The sequence below is a fragment of the Maniola jurtina genome, chromosome 15 (genome assembly GCF_905333055.1).
Source record: "Maniola jurtina chromosome 15, ilManJurt1.1, whole genome shotgun sequence".
Taxonomy (NCBI): Eukaryota; Metazoa; Arthropoda; class Insecta; order Lepidoptera; family Nymphalidae; genus Maniola; species Maniola jurtina.
In genome coordinates, this window is record NC_060043.1 from 7668333 (window position 1) to 7686938 (window position 18606).

Genomic DNA, 18606 nt, shown 5'->3' on the forward strand with positions numbered 1-18606 from the left:
GCTAATCCAGGATATTATCTATCTCCATTCCAAATTTCAGCCAGATCCGTCCTGTAGTTTTTGCGTGAAGGAGTAACAAACACACACACACACACACACACACACACATACAAACTTTCGCCTTTATAATATTAGTGTGATATATAAGTAGGCAGGTACGTATTTACTTAAACCCATTGGCTTAGTTTAAAAATCCCAGCTGACTTACCGTAGCTTGGCATACCCATGTGAATGTGTTATACATATATAAAGTATAATAAAAATCTTCTAACTATACTTTTTTCGTGTACTAGCTGACGCCCGCGACTTCGTCCGCGTGGATTTAGGTTTTTCGAAATCCCGTGGGATCTCTTTGGTTTTCCGGGATAAAAAGTAGCCTGTGTGCTAATTCAGGATATTATCTATCTCCATTCCGAATTTCAGCCAAATCCGTCCAGTAGTTTTTGCGTGAAGGGGTAACAAACATACACACACACACACACAAACAAACTTTCGCCTCTATAATATTAGTGTGATAGTGTGATGTGATGACACGCACTGGACCGGTTTTGAAGTTCGGGTCATGAGTTCGATCCCCAGCACGCACTTTTGACTTTTCGGAGTTAGGGGTGTTTTAAGCAATCAAATATTACTTGCCCTAAACGCTAAAAGAAAACACACTGAGGAAACCTGCATGCTGGAGAATTCTTCATAATGTTCTCACAGATGTATGAAGTGAGAAATCTGTTAATCCGCATTAACCAGTAAGGCGGACTATGGCCTTAAATCTTCTCATTCTGAGAGGAACTCCGTGCTCAGTAGTGGGCCGGCGATGGGGTGATCATGATGATGGTAATCAAAAGTCTTAATCCAGAAAATTTTATTGTATACGTCTTTATAATCACATCATAGGTAATTTATGTAAACGATAAATATAAAAACACAATATTAAAATACTCAATACTAATGCTCTGAAATAGTTTAGTTTGCAGCCAAGTAGAAATACTTTTGATAATATTAATCGTAACAGTTAATTTAAGGGAGATATTAAATAAATTAGCAATATTGGTAATATTATGTTAGAAGCAAGTAACAGCGTTGAAGTAGCACCGAAGCACGCGCCCTCTGCCCGCAGCTTGGCCGCGTCTTTGGAGACCCATCTGAAAAATGAAAAAGAAAAGTTTTGACTCACTCACTGACTGACATCAACTGCCAACCCAACCCCTTGTACTTAAAAAACTAAATATTTGGATAAACCCTTTAGACCCAATTTTTATAAACAACCCTCTTTTTGGGTCGGAGGCTAAAAATATAAAAGTCTTGTAGGGAAGCATTAGTAAAAAAAGTGCCAGACAAAATGACATATAATTTACTTACGTTTGATTTGTACATAGACATAATATATTACTGATTTGTAAATCAGCTACAATTTTATTTGTGCAGCAATTTTTTTTAACTTAAAAATCCAGTTACACACTAATATCTACTTCTGGGACACTATCTAATCCATACTAATATTATAAATGCGAAAGTGTGTCTGTCTTTCTGTACAGACACTTTCGTGCGTTGAGCCGTGAAAACGTAGCAGACAGCTGCTACGCTTTCACGGCTCAACCGATGAACAGATTTTAATGAAATTGGTACAGAGTTAGTTTACATCCCGGGAATGAAAATGGGCTACTTTTTAACCCGGAAAATCAAAGAGTTCCTACGAGATTCTTAAGCGTCTATCCGTTTAACCGATTGATATGAAAGGTACAGAGATAGATTATCCCCCGAAAATTGACTTCGGCAACTTTTTATGCCGGAAAAGCAAGGAGTTCTCACGGGATTTTTAAAAATCTAAAACCACCTGGACGCGGTTGCGGGCATAATCTAGGTAGTCCTTAATATGTTTTTTCTGCCATCAACTCCCAATCTATAAAAAAAGACTTTAGGCCTTACCACATCGTTAGGCTCAATGTTGGCTAGACGCAAGGGCGCCGTCCGCGGTCCATCTCTTTCAGCGTCTAGGCCGTGGTTCGCGCTTTCTTCGTGCAGTGCTTTTTGTAAGGCGATGAGCAGGCGATCCAGCACCAACGCCGCTCTCTTCTGTGGTAGTATTATTATCTGCTGAAAATATTAATAAAATGGAATATATATATCAAAATTAAATAAAACATATATATAGCAAAGTTATCAGCCCTATTGGATTGCGATTTTTGCATTGTCGATACGCTTGGTGCTAGGAGCGCTTAACCTCAAAACATTAAGTTTGCCTTCACCAATCGATATAAAAAGTAACAACCACTTAGCACATAATTTTATTATATCCGTCGCCAGTTTAAAAGCTTTTAGTTCTTTATCACCCTTCTACTTAATTGTTGTAAACCGGATGGACAGAAAGTTTTCATTGTACATTTTGATAACATGTACCTAACTTAGTACCTACAAGTTAATTAGTAAAAATTTGATAAGTAAAGAAAAATATTTTAGTGCTCAGATTACATACAATCACCATATTTAATCATATTATTTTATTCATTGATGATGTTCGATTTTTACGTTTACCTATTTTCTTGGTAGTAAGAGGCTAAAAAGATTTGAATTACCCCGGTTGAAGATAAAGGCGTTTTATTAAGTTAAACTTGGGTGAAAAGTCTGTTATTTAAAAGATATTTAATAGTTGGACGATACCCAGCTAAAGTGTCCATTTGGTCACTCAGCCAACGCGTCCTATTGTTAGTAATGTGTGAACATGACAAACTTAATTTAATGTTAAACACTTTCCACTTCACTGCATCTGTCTGGATGCGTAATTAATCATCAAAGTTGATGTAACCTTTTCTATTTTATTCAGTGCTGTAAGGAATAGGTATTGTAAAGAACCCTGAAAGTTATATAATAATTAGCGCTACAAAGTTAGGGCTACAGACTAAAATTACAGAGTCTTTATAATTGTTTTAAAATTATTATATTTATAGTAAAAGAAGATAGAGTAGCAATAATGTTATTTTACAGACAAAAGTTACTCTACTATGTAAAGAAGGATATAGCCCAATGCTTTGCAATTTGTCAAATCCACACTGCTCTTGAAGTCATGTTTGATTACGCTCTGCATATCGGAGGAAACTAAAGGAGGTGGTGCGTCAAATTTAACTAGCTCTAACTCAGCAATAATCAAAACTCAGGAATCCAAGCAAATGATTAAAACTCAGGAATACAATGCAGAGAAAAAGAGACATATAACTTTACCTCAGGTATTTCTCTTCTGTCAGCTTCAAAGGAGTAGTAATCTTCATCAGTTAAACCCGTAGACGCGCCGTCAAGGGCAGGGGCGGCGAGCGCGGCGGTCAACGTCATCACTAGTATGGGCACCGTGTGCATCATCGTGAGGACATGAGATCACCACCTGGAAAGTGACATTTGACATTTTGAGTACAAGGTCAACGTTATTTACATAATTAAAAAATCACTTTGGACGAAATGTAATGCAACGCGCTGATTACAAAACGTTTTTCAGTGGCTGTGTAAGACGCGTGTAATTATGCGGTACCGCGCTGCAACAACCGAAAAACGTCTACGAACGCTTAAATCATTGTACCGTTAAAATTCTTGAACCTACGACCACCTTTTATACCGTTGAAGTTTTTGAGGTTATGGACGCAAAGTAAATCACGAAGCCTACGAGACAAAAGGTCTCTAGTTCAGTTGTTCCAAGCAAATAATTTACTTAATAAAGAGAAAAAAATGAAGGTATTTTTGCATTAAATACCAGATGTTTAATATGTTAAAACTACTATATTTCATTAAATAAGGAATTAAGTTTGTGGATGTCATTGTTTTTCTGCGAATAAATTCAAATCACACAATTAGGGTAAGCTCGCAATGCATAACTCCACCGTTCGATTTTGTGAAATATGGAAATTGTATGAAAATATATATTGTATGAAGCCGCTCGCGAAAAAAAAAACATGCGAACCGAAAGAAAATGCGTCCCGTGACCCGTCTGCTCTGAATAAGATTTCTCTTATTACCTATCAAAAGCGTTTTGAAAGAAGAAAAATTGGAAGCTTTTTTATTTGTACGGAATAATATCTATAAGAAGTAAGTAAGGTATTGTAGTGCAGTAAACAGATTTTGTGGTAATAAGTTCACTTATTTTAAGTTTACGTTTATAGTTTATACTCTACACTACATTTTTATTGAGCCCTCGCTTAACTACATATAGAAATATAGATAAATTAAATAAATATTCTTTCAGATGTCTTATTCAAATAGTTTTACTGTTTTTAAGCACAACTTTACAGCGATGGCCATCTAATATATGTCTATGGCTATGTCTATTTACATTGATTTTAGAAGAGGCTATTTATTTGTGTTTCGTGTAGTAATTTTGATATCAAATATTTTACCAACAATTACTTAACATATAAATAATAATCCTGACTATTCGTTTCCCTATAAAGAGATCTTGTTAATCGATTTTCGTTCACTTCTCCAGCCAATTAAAATAAAAATCGCACGAGTAGTTCCGGTATCATAATAAGCATACCAGACTGTTAGGACCAGTATGTTTGAATAAAAATAAAATTGAAATATATTAGGAATCAGTTGGTTTATTATAAGAGCCTATATTATTGGCGTCACTCAGAAAAGCAGGTATTATTTAAATATTTTTATCGAATTATTGAAATGTCCTCTCCAAAACCAACACAACAAAACACAAGTTTAATGTGCAAGGTTATCCGAGAGTTTTAATCTAAACAAACTAATGCCAAAATAAATAATTTAATTAGAGCGTGATTGCTATCACAACATCTAATTATCCAGTTCACAACCCAAATACCGAAAATATGCGATATCGCTCCGAATCTCGGAAGGAGACTGAACTAAAACCTTCAAAACACCCGTATTTATCCAAGTTCAATCTTGTCGGCCTCCTAGTAACAGATTGTATGACATCGAATGAGCGAAATATCGATTTTATCAAACTACCTGCATTAGATAAATTAATAATTTTATATTATTTTTGACAACTCAAATCAATTTTTAAAAATAACCTTACAGTTCGGCCGTCCTGAATTTAACACGTCCTCGTGTTTCTAATCAATCTTGTCATGTCAGTCGCGGGCTTCCTTGCCCTAAGTCAAATCCAAATCATGGGCTATCCTGCCCTCCGTCAAATCATTAAAACCTACACTTGAACTGCCGAACTCTCAGTTTTAATATCCAGTCAACAATAAATCCAAACGACTAACTTCTCATTCGATGTATACAAAATCTGAACCACTTAATACAAATTACTTTCCACTTCACAAAAGACTAAATTCTTAAAAAAAAAACTAAAAATTTTAATCACCAAATCAAACTCAATAAAAATTTTAATCAAATGTGGGTTGTTTACAAAAAGATACCAAAGCGAATTTAAGACAACGTGAGACACATCCCGCTTCTGAATTATTGGCGTCACTCAGAAAAGCAGGTATTATTTAAATATTTTTATCGAATTATTGAAATGTCCTCTCCAAAACCAACACAACAAAACACAAGTTTAATGTGCAAGGTTATCCGAGAGTTTTAATCTAAACAAACTAATGCCAAAATAAATAATTTAATTAGAGCGTGATTGCTATCACAACATCTAATTATCCAGTTCACAACCCAAATACCGAAAATATGCGATATCGCTCCGAATCTCGGAAGGAGACTGAACTAAAACCTTCAAAACACCCGTATTTATCCAAGTTCAATCTTGTCGGCCTCCTAGTAACAGATTGTATGACATCGAATGAGCGAAATATCGATTTTATCAAACTACCTGCATTAGATAAATTAATAATTTTATATTATTTTTGACAACTCAAATCAATTTTTAAAAATAACCTTACAATAGGTAGTTGATTTTACACTTATACCCTTTATTTGTAGGACAAAATCAAAAAACATTTTAGCTAGGACGCCCCAATATAGGGGACACATTTCCCTTTTTTCTTTTGGACGCATTTTTCCTATTCCTTTCGTCTCCAAATTTTTTGGCCCAATATCTTTTTTTTTTCTCTCTCGTCTGGCTTTACAAAGATTAGCCAATGTCAAGTTTGTAGTTATTTACAAGTTAGAAACTATATAAGTATGGACTTTGTCTGTGCTGGCGGTCGTCGACACACGCGCGGCACTCCCTTAGAGCGCTTCCCAGTCAGTTCCACCACCAAAAACACCATAAAACTCAAAACCCGAAAAAAACCACTCCAAAAAGGCAGTGCACGCGCGCCAGCAAACACCAACACAGACGAAGTCCCCAATATCTTATACATCGTACCTATATACACTTTAAATATACCTAAATTACTAACCATGTATAATTATTGTATACGTATAAGAAAACATTAAATTTTCATTTCAACGGGTCTAAAAATGAACGATTAATTTTAAATCTATTACTTATGATTGGAAAATATAATGGAAACGACTTCGTGCTGCGTTTCAAAGAAGACCAAAATGTAATGCAAACGTTCAATTAAAATCTGCTTAACCCAGATACGAGACAGCTTATTTTTATCAATCCCAAACTGATTTTTAATTTTCTTTAATGGATATACTCAAGAAAATTCAATTTTTGTAGGTATCGATGGCAAAGAAGGCTTCAAGGGCCGCGTAAAGCCGTGTCATGTGTCATGACAGGCGGGATAACAAGTGACACACTTATCTCTTAAGGATCATCTGGTTTATTGTTTCACTTATGTTTTCCTAGTTTTAACGAAAATGTCATATTATTTTCTATGACATGGGAAAATAGATATTTTTTTGAAAAATAATGCCTTATTTATTCTCATCACTATACACAATATTACGTTCAAGTTTGTCTTAATACACCTAATAATTTATGATAGTAATATCATAAAATCCTACATTCCATATAATTAATTTATGACAGTAATTTAGGGTTTAGATGGGATTTTATGATAGTTATAGGTATCATAAAAGCCTATATCCCATCCCACCTTGAGCAAAAGGTACGTTGGCAATATCTCTTCAAATTGATCTATTATCTTATGCTGATGAAGCCTGTCACAACACCAGACCCAAGCCTATTCCTAGATATTTTCAACTGGGAATCGAATGTAAAACCTCCTCAAGACAATAAAGTAAAAAGTAAAAGTAAAATATTCTTTATTGTACACCAACAAGACAGTAATATATAAATAACTATAAAGATTTGTGTACAAAAGGCGGCCTTATCGCTAAAATAGCGATCTCTTCCAGGCAACCTTAGGGTGAGGAGATAATAAAAATTAAAGAATAATAATATGAGAAATAAAAAGATAAAAACATAATATAACGGTTGTATCACTTTCTACGCGGTCTTTCTGAATCGTAGCACCGCTCTACACCGTAGGCGTCCGTAGCAACGCTGTAGGCGAGCGTAGATAACTGAGTTTAGAAAAGATAATTTTAGATTACAATGGAAAGTAAAAATAAACATTGCATATAAAGAAAAATAATCACTAATTAGGTACCTATTTACCAAGACAAAATAATGTATACACAAAACATGACCGGTCAAAATTCTAAACAAATAGCAACAGCCTGGCTGAGTTTGTTGTGGGCTCTTCTCAGACCTGGGCGCGTTTGGAACCCTCGTAGCTTTAGTTTTCGTAATTAATTATCACCACTATATCATCTTACAAATCTAACAATTCAGACGATCAAAAGGCATACAATAGTAGGTACTTACTTTGAATAAATGATTTTGATTTCTTTTTGACAACTACTGTGTTTAGAGGCAATGGGCGAAAGTCTAAATCTTGTTAATAGATTTTTGCCAGAATCATACAAAAAAACTATTACTTTTCATTTCCCAAAAGTCTCATCAGTGGAGGCTCTAGGACTAAGTTCCATACATTTTTGCCCGTGGCCTTTTAAGATAACTAAACAGCATCGATGTAAAAGCAACTTTTAAAGCTACGCACATTCAATATTACATTACATAATAGTTTACGTAAAAAAATTAGTAAATATGCGTAAAACATTCAAAATTAACTAAACAAGTTGACAATTCTCAAAATCTAGTATTATCTTCGCGTATAACAAAAAAATATATACTCCACATAAATTATAAATATAAGCATAAAAGTAATAGCATAATATAAAACATATTATAATAATAACTGTAAAGATTCAATTAGAAAAAAAATACAATATACTTACAGGCTAATAACAACACTAAAGTGAAGAATTGAAAATCAAACTCAAAAAAGCTGACCACAAAAACTGCCGCAGAGCAAAAGTTTTATTTATTTACGAACTTGTGAAACCGTTTACTGTCGACGTGACGGCAAGTTGTATGGTGCGTCGCGCGCCGCCCTAGCCTTTATAAGGCGGGAAGGACATGCTCACTTACTGCACTTTTGCTCTGTATGGGTTAACATTGAAGAGTCGTACAAGAGCTGGGAGTCAAGAAAAATCCATTAGCAAATTTTTTTTAAAGCTGGCATACTGCAATACCAGTTAAAATGGCTCTACAATACAGCCAATCTGTTTCAGCATCAGTTATAAAAACTTATTTTCTATTTTGTTGTATGCCTCTCAAGTTACTTAAATTTTTATTCTAACTCTTAGCTAATAAGTTACCTCTGGTACAGGTTTCTGTCAGAGCTGAGTGTCTTCACTATCTCTATGATAACAATTGAGGGCAGAAAACGGTGTTGAAATATAAATATTTTTTATTGAAATAAACTTTAGAAAAGTATATGTTTTGAATCTAAAACTGGTTCGGAATACCTTTCCTATCTATTCGTATGTAATATGTCCTCATTTAGCCAATCAATAAAAAATCCTAAGGACGCATGGTAATTATAAAGATTTGCAGTTATATATCAATTTTTTTAGAGTAAATCATAAAATCAGTTTACTTTTGTAATTCTGGTATAAAAATTTACTATTTATTCAGAAGACCACTTCGATTTTGTACTTACAAATATATAAAAGGAAAAGGTAACTGAGTGATCTATCAACGCATCCAATAGCTCAAACTACGGGACGAATCGAGATGAATTTTTGGCATGCGGATAGCTTTTAAGACGTAGACATCCGCTAAGAAACACTTTTTGAAAATTCAACCCCTGAGGGGGTAAAATAGGAGTTTGAAATTTGTGTAGTCCACGCGGGTGAAGTCGCGGGTATATTCTAAAGTAATTTTTCATAGGTGCAACAATACATATTATATCATATGACGCAACAGGTAACAATAAAGTGGCCTGTGTGTATGAAAAGCTTATGATCATAGACTTTTATTGCTAGTGTTTTACAACATGCGTGGGTAATTATTTTGATAAAGTTGCTGTTCATTCAACTAGATAGATAATAACCAAATAAACTTATTGTACGGTGCGAATACCGAGGTGGTTTTGAAGACTTGGGTTTGAATTCCGGTGATGTATTAATTAGACAGATAAAGAGTGGATTAGAAACTATCCAAACAATATTTATTAACCCCGACCCAAAAAGAGAGGTGTTATAAGTTTGACGTGTGTATCTGTCTATGGCATCGTAGCTCCTGAACTAACGATGAGGAAAATAAATTAAATGAAAAGATTTTTTTTTAATTCTATGAATTAAAAAAATTAAAAGATTTTTTTTTTAATTCTATGAATTAAAATAAAAATCTTTTCATTTCAATCAATCTTTTCCAATTCCTAAGAAGACCTTTGAGCTTTATACAGGAGTTTATTGTAAAAAAACTTCCATACAAAAATGTTCAGGTAAGCCTCTTGAAAATCAAGGAAATTTTTATATGAAAATTTTGATATTTGTTTTCAATGCACGTTGTGACTGCCCGTAAATATAGTTTCAAGAAGACCTATAGAACTCAAGGAATAAGTTAGGCAATTTTTAAGTGTGTAATTCTGTGGGTGATTCTTTAAAAAAAAATGTGACTTTTTTTTTGTTCGGTGGTGGTTGTTGTTTACTGGTTCACCGAATGGAATAAGGACTATCTTTAAATCCACAAAGAACCGCTATCAGGACTTATCTTGCAACAGGTGTGTGACGCGTGAGAATTGATGAATATAGTTTGCATATGTTGTTTATTTGAAGTAGGTTCCTAATCATATTTTCAAAAAACTTGTCAAGTGTGAGTCATTCGCACACGTAGAGTTCCGTACCATCGTACAAGGTTATGTTCTTTTTATTATTTCTTGTTTTTTTTTTAGTGTAATTGTTAATTAATATATTATTTAATTGAGTTATTATAGGATATTTTACTTTAAACGTCTTAATATTTCGGTAACGAAACATCTTATGAGACGTGGTTTTTATGAGTACCTAGGTAGTCTAAGGCCATTTTATTTTCGCACGAGGTTCTCAACCTTCGAACAAAACGTTATGATTCGGGATTGTGGCCTTCAGTGACCCTCTTGTATTTCCTCATAAACCTATTTTGATTTACGACCATAACACCTACCAAAGTTCACTGTTGCAAATAGAAAAAATATATAAGTAGTTAACTAGTAGGTAAGTACCAATGCAAATACACATAAAATGTCAATTATCTAAATAGGTATATTATATTTTACTATAACAGTAACTAGCAAATAAGTCGCGTAAAAATTGGCGTAGTGGGGAAAATTATCGCTAGTACATTTAACTATGTACCAAGAAAATGTAATAAACTCTAGCTATGTCCTAGTCTATCAAAACGTGAGCAAAGCATTTCATCTCCGACCATATCTTCCGATTTCATATCGTTATAAAACGCACTCAAAGTAAATTATAGGTATTTTCAGACCTACATATTATTATAATAATATTTTTCAGGTTCATGTTAAGTATATACTTATTAAACAGCAAGTAGTATTTTATGTCATACTTTGCAAACAACACCTACTTTACTTTGTACTTTAGAGGAATGTCCAATTTTACTAACCAACAGAAAAAGTCAGAAGCAGTTATAGTTTGTTTTCAAAAGAATGTAACTTAACCAACTGTAACCAAACATATTATATACTCGTAGGTTTAGGGAGGTGACTTATCACTCTTTTAATAGTACAGGGGTTGAGTGGGCGCTGGGCAGCTATAAGCCTCTCGCTGTGCGACACGGCTGCCACATTAGCGGCGCTGTGCCGGTGTATGTAGCGGCCACTGCGACCTCTTGCCACGGCGTGCTTTTATTTATACAAAAGAACATAAAACCTGTTTTAACAAGTGTAAATTAAAAATTTATAACACCCCCGACAAGTTAAGGTTACAGTAACTAGAAAAGAGCTGCTAACTTTCAAACGGCTGAACCGATTTTCTTTGATTATAGCTGCTAAGAACACTTTCGATCAAGCCACCTTTCAAACAAAAAAAAACCTGAATTAAAATCGGTTCATTAGTTTAGGAGCTAAGATGCCACAAACAGATACACAGATACATACGTCGAACGTATAGCGCCCCTCTTTTTGGGTCAGGGGTTTAAAATGACGAGCGTGGCCCCGTGGTTCCGCCCGCAAAATAATGACCCCAGTGATTAATATAATTTTTATGATAGTGTTTTTACCCACACTTTCTAATATTTTTTTAATACCTAGGTACCATTACTTACATTTCAAAAATTGCGGAACCGACAGATTCGAACCTTATTAATAACATTTTTTGATATGTATTTTTTTTTAAATACCTACTCATGTGATATTTAGCATCATTATCACCCCATCACCGGCTCACTATTAAGAGCGAGTCGCCTCTTCAGAATGAGAATGGTTTAGGCCACAGTCCGCTACGCTGGTCAAGTGCGAATTAACAAACTTCACACACCTTTTATGGAGAACTGGTTTCCTCGCGATGGTTTTCTTTGTAGTTTTAAAGCAAGTGATAAACGTATTAATTAATTGCTAACTCATGTAATTCCGAAAAATTAGAGCCCGGGAATTAACTCCCGACCTGCCGAATAGGAGGAGGGCATCTTAATTCACTAGCCTATCACGGCAGTGATATTTAATATTATGATGCACTTATCTGCTTGTTACTTACTTATCTACCTACTCAAAAATATTATTATTTAACAGTACGTGTTGCCATTGATGTCAATATTATGGATCCAAGATATGGTCGCTAATGGACCTCAAAAAGCTCATAGCCTATACAGCAGGCGATGGAGAAAGCTTGGAGTTTCTCTACGTCAACGTAATCAAATCAGAAATAAGGAGATCCATAGAGTAACCGACATAGCTCATAGCTCAATGGTTGCAAAGCTGAAGTAGCAAGCAGGGCATATATTCTTAATTTAAAAAAACGATAGACGTTAGGCGATGATAGGATGGCGACCTCGCATCGAAAAGCGCAGTGTTCACAGACCTTGGGAGGGACTAAGTGGACCGACGACATCAAACGAGTTCACGGAGCCGCTGGATTCAGGAGGCGCAAGACCATGGCGTATGGAAATCCCTAGAAGATACCTACTCGTATCTAGGTCTATAATAATATTGACGATAATGTATCAACATTACCGTCAACCATAACCACCACCATCAGGTAATGAATTATTTCAACTTAGAATCTAAACCATACCTAAACTTAAATAATAAAAGTCTAAACCCATAGAGGCAGTCTAACCACACAACGCGCATATGTATATGTAGTGTTGTTACTATAGCAGGTGTAGCATGATTTAGTTAGTAACAACTTGTACTAAGCACTTGCACTAAATACTAAACCCATCGGTACGCATAAGCCTGTCACAAACAGACGCGGCCTGCGGTGGCGGCCTACCGCAGGCCGCGGCTCTAGCCGCCACAAACACCACTGCGGTCGCGGTTGCGGCTTGGAGCGCCATTCGCTGCCCACTCTTCATAATGTCATTACGTCAAAGTGAGTTGGAAGACAAAGCTTTGCTTTTGTTAGCACTTTGTGAAGATGAGCAAAGAAGGTAACTACAGTGAAAAAGATGCTTAACTATATCCTAACATAGCTTGAGAGTATGTTAATTGAAAGATTATTGAAGATTAATTACTGTCCCAAATTTCATTTTTAATTCGATTGTTTTTATTATCAGCGTGAGCTGTATCATAACTACAACACCTGGATAATCCATGGATAATCCTGCACAGAGTCTGTGACAGAAAAACTTAGTGATTATATTAATATTCTCTTTGTGTGACAGACCAAATGATTACCTGGCAACACCGCATCCTGACGCTACAAAAATCAAAATGGTGGCAAAATTGTTGTTTATCTGTGGATGAAAAAGTGCGGAGTGCGAGCCCGAAATAAATTTTGCGATTTTCTGTTTATTTTATTGTCTCTTTCTTGAACATATTGTGTAAAGTAAAACATTATGTGAGTGTTTTCAAGCGTCATTTAATGTATTTGTTGATAACTTAGTAATTTCAATTTATATAATCATCGAATTACAGGGCGCGGAACAAATCCCCGTCGGTGCCGTCAGATAAGGATAAAAAGAAGCCAAAGGACAAAAAGAAAAAGGGAGATTCAGGATCCAGTAGTAGTGATAGCAGTGGCAGGTAAAAACGATAGCGTTTGCCTATTTTATAAGAATAAAAATTAATAACATAGAAAATCATTTTGGAGGTTATCTATAATTTGGGCGGCTTTTGAGTTGAAGGTAAAGAATTACTAATAAGTTCTCTCATACAAAGTTTAGCCGTTTTAAATACATATTGGTCAAAGTCGTTAAAAGTCTTGAATTATAAAATTGAAGCTCTCTTTGGCTATGATAACAATATTATACTTCATATTTAAAATAAATTGCAAACTGGTAAACCAGTACCTAATTAATCTATATGAATAATGAAATCACAACTTACAATGATGAATTATGAATACAATACTTATACATAATATTATAACAAGGTTAAGATGTTATCCTCCTAGTCAGGGGTCCAGGGTTTGATGCTGGGCACATATCCCTTAATTTCTGGAGCTATGTGCATTTTAAGCAATTAAATAAGTACTATCAATTGCTTTAACGTTGAGCGAAAACATCGTGAGGAAACCTCAGGCCTGCCTGAGAGTTCTCCATAATATGCCATTGGCTAGCATGGTAGACTATTGCAAGATCTTTCCCATTCTGAGGGCAAACCTGTGCTCATTAGTGGGCCAGTGATGGGATGATCATAATGAAGAAAATTCAAGATCAGTCAGTAAGGTACTTAAATTATTGTTATTCAATTGAATAATTTGATTGTGTAGGGATGTGTAGTTAATTGTGACAACTGACAACGCATATCAATTGATTGCAATAATTTTATTGTTAAGCAATGCTGACCCAAGTTGATAACTGACTTTGGAGGTCTGATTTGACCTCTTCATTTCTTCCATCATTTGGAAAGCATGTCAAGCGTTTGGTCCCAGTTATTATATCTGATATGATGATAACTGTAAAAGTTAACAAAGAACAAAATTTAGCGTCTTTCTCTTAGTTTTATGTGTAAGAATCTCTGGAAACCTACTGCATTATTATTTCAAGAAAACTGCTACTATGTGATTAATGGAAAGGAAAGGAATATGATGCAGAGGGAGGATGTTTCTGAATCATTTATTTTTACATGCCAGTTTGAATCGCCACGCCCAATCAACAATGTTAGATCTAGAAATTCACAGTTAAACTTTACAGGAGGACAGTTTAAAGTTAACCATAGTTACTAAAACAATGCGAGTCCTAGTCACACTTGACAGGTTTTATTATTTATTTAAACACTCCTGTAAATTTACGATTTGTGGATGGAAATTGTTGATTGGGCGTGGCGAAATGTTGAGACGGTTATTATATCAGTTCGTCGGAGAGCAGCTCGTCGCGGTCGTCGTCGCGCTCGTCGTCGAGCAGCTCGGGCAGCTCGTCGCGCTCGTCGTCCAGCTCCAGCTCCTCCAGCAGCAGCAGCAGCAACCACCGCTCCAGACCTAAGAAGAAGTAAGCCCCTTCAACTTTACTTAATGCTCGTCCTTGTTCCCAGAGCTTGGGCTATACTGATTTCCGCTGACCCGCTAGTTTTGGTAGAATATGTACTTTTTTTATGGTATCAATTTTCGGTCTTTTTGAAAAATCAAAACTAGCCAAAAGCCACTCTTTATTCACTTATTTTTATTCTATTCATGTTGCAAATTGAAATTATTTGTAAGAAGGCAATGCATGGAATCAATTACCTTCTCGTTTTTGTTGTTCTTTTACGAAATCACACTTCACACTATCACACTAATATTATAAAGGCGAAAGTTTGTATGTGTGTGTGTGTGTGTGTGTATGTTTGTTACTCCTTCACGCAAAAACTACTGGACGGATTTGGCTGAAATTTGGAATGGAGATAGTTAACATCCTGGATTAGCACACTACTTTTTATCTCGGAAAATCAAAGAGTTCCCACGGGATTTCAAAAAACCTAAATCCACGCGGGCGAAGTCGCGGGCATCGGCTAGTTTTGAATAGTTACTTTATTATTAAATAATTTGAGTGGATTAATGTGAAATAGTACAAATTTAAAGTATTTAAAAAAATTGTCTCTCATAACGCGACTGGCCACAGGGTTTTCCTCAGGGTTACGCCTTAAAATGGGAAAGAAATTTCCATTGAAAATAGCCAGCAAGAAACTCAGGAGTTAAATAGTCTGTGAATAAAGTCTTACTTTTCTAATAAAAGTAATACTTTTCAGCTATAACTTGCAATATGCCTTGGTTTTGTGTACAAGACTTAAAATGTTAAGAGTTTGTTCATATCAAAATTCCATTTGCTTGTCTAAGTCTACATGTCTATATCATGCCCATTTTGGCTTTTTAGGGTTCCATGCCTGAAGAGTGCTAACTGGACCCTATTACTAAGCCTCTGCAGTCTGTCTGTCCGTCCGTCCGTCTATCTATCAGCGCGCTATATCTTGTGAACCTAAAATAAATAATAATAATAGTTAAAATTTAATGATAATTAATGATAGTTAAAATTTTCACAGAATGTGAAATTTAAAACAAAAATCAAAAAGTTATTTCTTGTACGATGGTACGGAACGCTCGACTCGTATTTGACCGATTTTTTATTTTTAGGACCTCCCCACACAAAAGTCCAATCAAGGATAGGCGTGAACCAGACAGAGAGAAAATAAGAGACAGGTCACCCATAGGAGATAAGAAGAAATTGTCAGCACCTTCAACTAATGACAAAGCCAAGAGCAAGGACAAACATGAAAGGTGATTCATATTAATATGATCTACAACTAATGTTATAGAGATAGGCTGTGATTGTTTTTTTTTTGGAAGCAAAAGTAATATTCTGCTCTAAAATAATAGAGATTACAGTAAATCTGAAAGGCTGTTGCCAGAAAACTGTACCTAAAGTTTTCTTCAGATAGTTTGTGTTTGTGAAAAAAAAATTACACTCAATTATCATGTAGCATACAGGCGTTTTTTGACAAACAGAAAGATTGTTTTGACAAACATAATCCATATTATGTAATATAAAACATCGATAAACCGTACATACCAAGGCAGTGAGCACCTTCACTTTAAAAATTATATTTAGTGTCAGTGAGTAATGAGAAAAATATTCACCTATATATTTTATCATGCATGTTCCCTCAGACCAGGCCATAATATTGAAATTGGTGAAAACAGAAACCGAGAGCACACATTGTAATAGTGAATATAATTAATATAACGAGGAAAACAACAAATAAAATCTTTTTTATTTATTTATTTGATAAAGGAACACTTACAATATACATATTCGCACTATAAAACACACTGATATGTATAATAATGACAAGTGTACACAACGTTTGCATTTATTGCGCCAAGGAAACTTAATAAAAATCTTGTTTGTCATTGTTATTTGAGTTTTTTATTTATTGTCCAGATCGCCAGGCCGCAAAAAGCGCGAGCGTTCTCCGCCGCCTCGCCCCACCAGAATACACATCGGGCGACTGACACTGAACGTATCTCGGGACCACATCCACGAGATATTCTCCACGTACGGCGCGGTCAAAGCAGTGGAGTTCCCCATGGACCGACTTCACCCGCACAACGGTCGCGGGTACGCTTATGTGGAGTTCAGCAACCCTGACGAAGCAGAAAATGCCATGAAACATATGGACGGAGGTATTTATGTCCACGACTTCCTCCGCATATTTTTAGTTTTTTAAAAATTGAGAACACAAATCTTCTGACTTTCTCCTTTGTGAAGTATTATTTTGCAATTGTGTGTCGTGGAGTTACATCTGAGGATGGTACAGTGTCTCGGAGTATTTATATTCAGTTTGTTCGAGATTTATGTTTTACTTGCTCTTCTTATATGTTTAGTAGTGGGAGGGCGGGCGGTGAATATCGCTTTGCACATTGTGCCATACAGATTTGTCTATTTTGGCGGATTGTAGCGAATTAAGCCTGTTATCCTAGGGGATAAAATGATTATAATTTGGTTAGGACAAATCGACGGGCAGGAGATCACAGCGGCGCCCGTGCTGGTGCCGTCGCGCCCGCGCCGGCCCTCGCCGCGCGCGCCGCCGCGCCACCCGCCCATGCGCCGACACTCACCGCCGAGGTACACTCAGCATACTACTATTGTATGGCTACAACATACCATGCCGCTGGAGACTGGCAAGAATCCGCGAAGCATTATGACTTTCTCTGACGTTGCATTGCATGAATGCCGGGAGGGAACTCTCGACCAGAGCCAGCGTCCGCTGGCACACCCGGCGATCATACCTTCAGTTCATTTGCGCGACGCGTCCGCTTACTTGGTCACGTGACTTGTAATATATATCTACGGCTTCTCCCGATCACCTTCAGTCAAAAAAGAGATATTATAAGGCGATTGAAAAAAGAGGCGTTCTAAGACTGCGACGCTTTGCGAACGCCAGCTTCGCACCGTAACAAGAATCGCTATTTATTTAAACGTTTTTGCGGAGTTAGCTTCTGTTACTTAGTTTCTGTACCTGTAGTAAGGTACATTAAGTATACTGTGCCGATGGGTTACATACCCGCCGCCCGATGTGCGTGCGTGTAGTCATTTTATGAAATATTTCTCATTATAGGGCAAGAATTTAAGCCACATCGCTTTTACATTTATTAATAGTTAAGGAATAATTATTACTGTACTGATAACACAGTAAGAACAGAGATTGGTTGGTAATTTTTGACACAGTCTTTGTTAAAGAGTTGCTGATTTGCCTAGTTAGTACCATCCCTATTTCTGAGAAAACATGTGGTACCACTGTGTATATATCACTGTGGGTTATGTCCAGGTACCGTCGGCGCAGCCCTCCGCCGCGCCGCCGCTCGCCGCCGCGCCGCCGCCGCTCGCGCTCGCGCTCCCCGCGCGCCGCGCCGCGCCGCCGCCGCTCCAGGTCCTCCTCCTCTTCCTCCCGGTAGACTCACACCCCACAGCGCACACTCCACACTCCACCGATCATACACATACATACTCAATGTCGTGTTTTACCTAACAAGCAAACTAAATAAATAAAACCTTTATTATTAATTAAAGGTTTTTGAGGTTAGCCCTGTTACACGTATGCTTGTTTTTCAACGCGTAACGAGTCAACGCTTAAGTTCCTAAAGCTTAAGCTTTAAGTTAAACCTTCCGCGTTATGTAAAACTATGTTAGTAAACCATTATTTATAAATATAAGCATTGCATTGAAAAGTGCTAATGTAAATGATTATTTCCTTA

At 36.1% G+C, this 18606-nt stretch overlaps 2 protein-coding genes across 5 annotated transcripts; one reads left to right on the forward strand and one right to left on the reverse strand.

The window, feature by feature from the left end:
* Positions 1-877: 877 nt before the first annotated feature.
* LOC123872600 lies at positions 878-8386 on the reverse strand. Of its 3 annotated transcripts, none has more exons than XM_045916977.1 (4): positions 8265-8386; positions 3214-3370; positions 1924-2091; positions 878-1139 (listed from the first exon to the last, which is right to left on the reverse strand). In XM_045916977.1, the coding sequence occupies exons 2-4, from the start codon at positions 3346-3348 to the stop codon at positions 1059-1061; spliced, it is 384 nt and encodes a 127-aa protein (XP_045772933.1). In that variant the 5' UTR covers positions 3349-3370; positions 8265-8386; the 3' UTR covers positions 878-1058. The 3 variants fall into 3 exon arrangements, with proteins under 3 accessions (XP_045772933.1, XP_045772934.1, XP_045772932.1); XM_045916978.1 differs by having other exon boundaries at positions 1924-2088; positions 8167-8386; XM_045916976.1 differs by having other exon boundaries at positions 8167-8386.
* A 4742-nt stretch (positions 8387-13128) lies between these two features.
* Positions 13129-18486, forward strand: LOC123872595 (RNA-binding protein with serine-rich domain 1-A-like). 2 transcript variants are annotated; one of them, XM_045916962.1, is made up of 7 exons: positions 13129-13275; positions 13353-13460; positions 14732-14866; positions 15985-16128; positions 16793-17034; positions 17359-17476; positions 18180-18486. In XM_045916962.1, coding segments are annotated over exons 1-7 (876 nt in total). In that variant the 5' UTR covers positions 13129-13273; the 3' UTR covers positions 18307-18486. The 2 variants fall into 2 exon arrangements, with proteins under 2 accessions (XP_045772918.1, XP_045772919.1); XM_045916963.1 differs by having other exon boundaries at positions 14747-14866.
* The last annotated feature ends 120 nt before the right edge of the window (positions 18487-18606 follow it).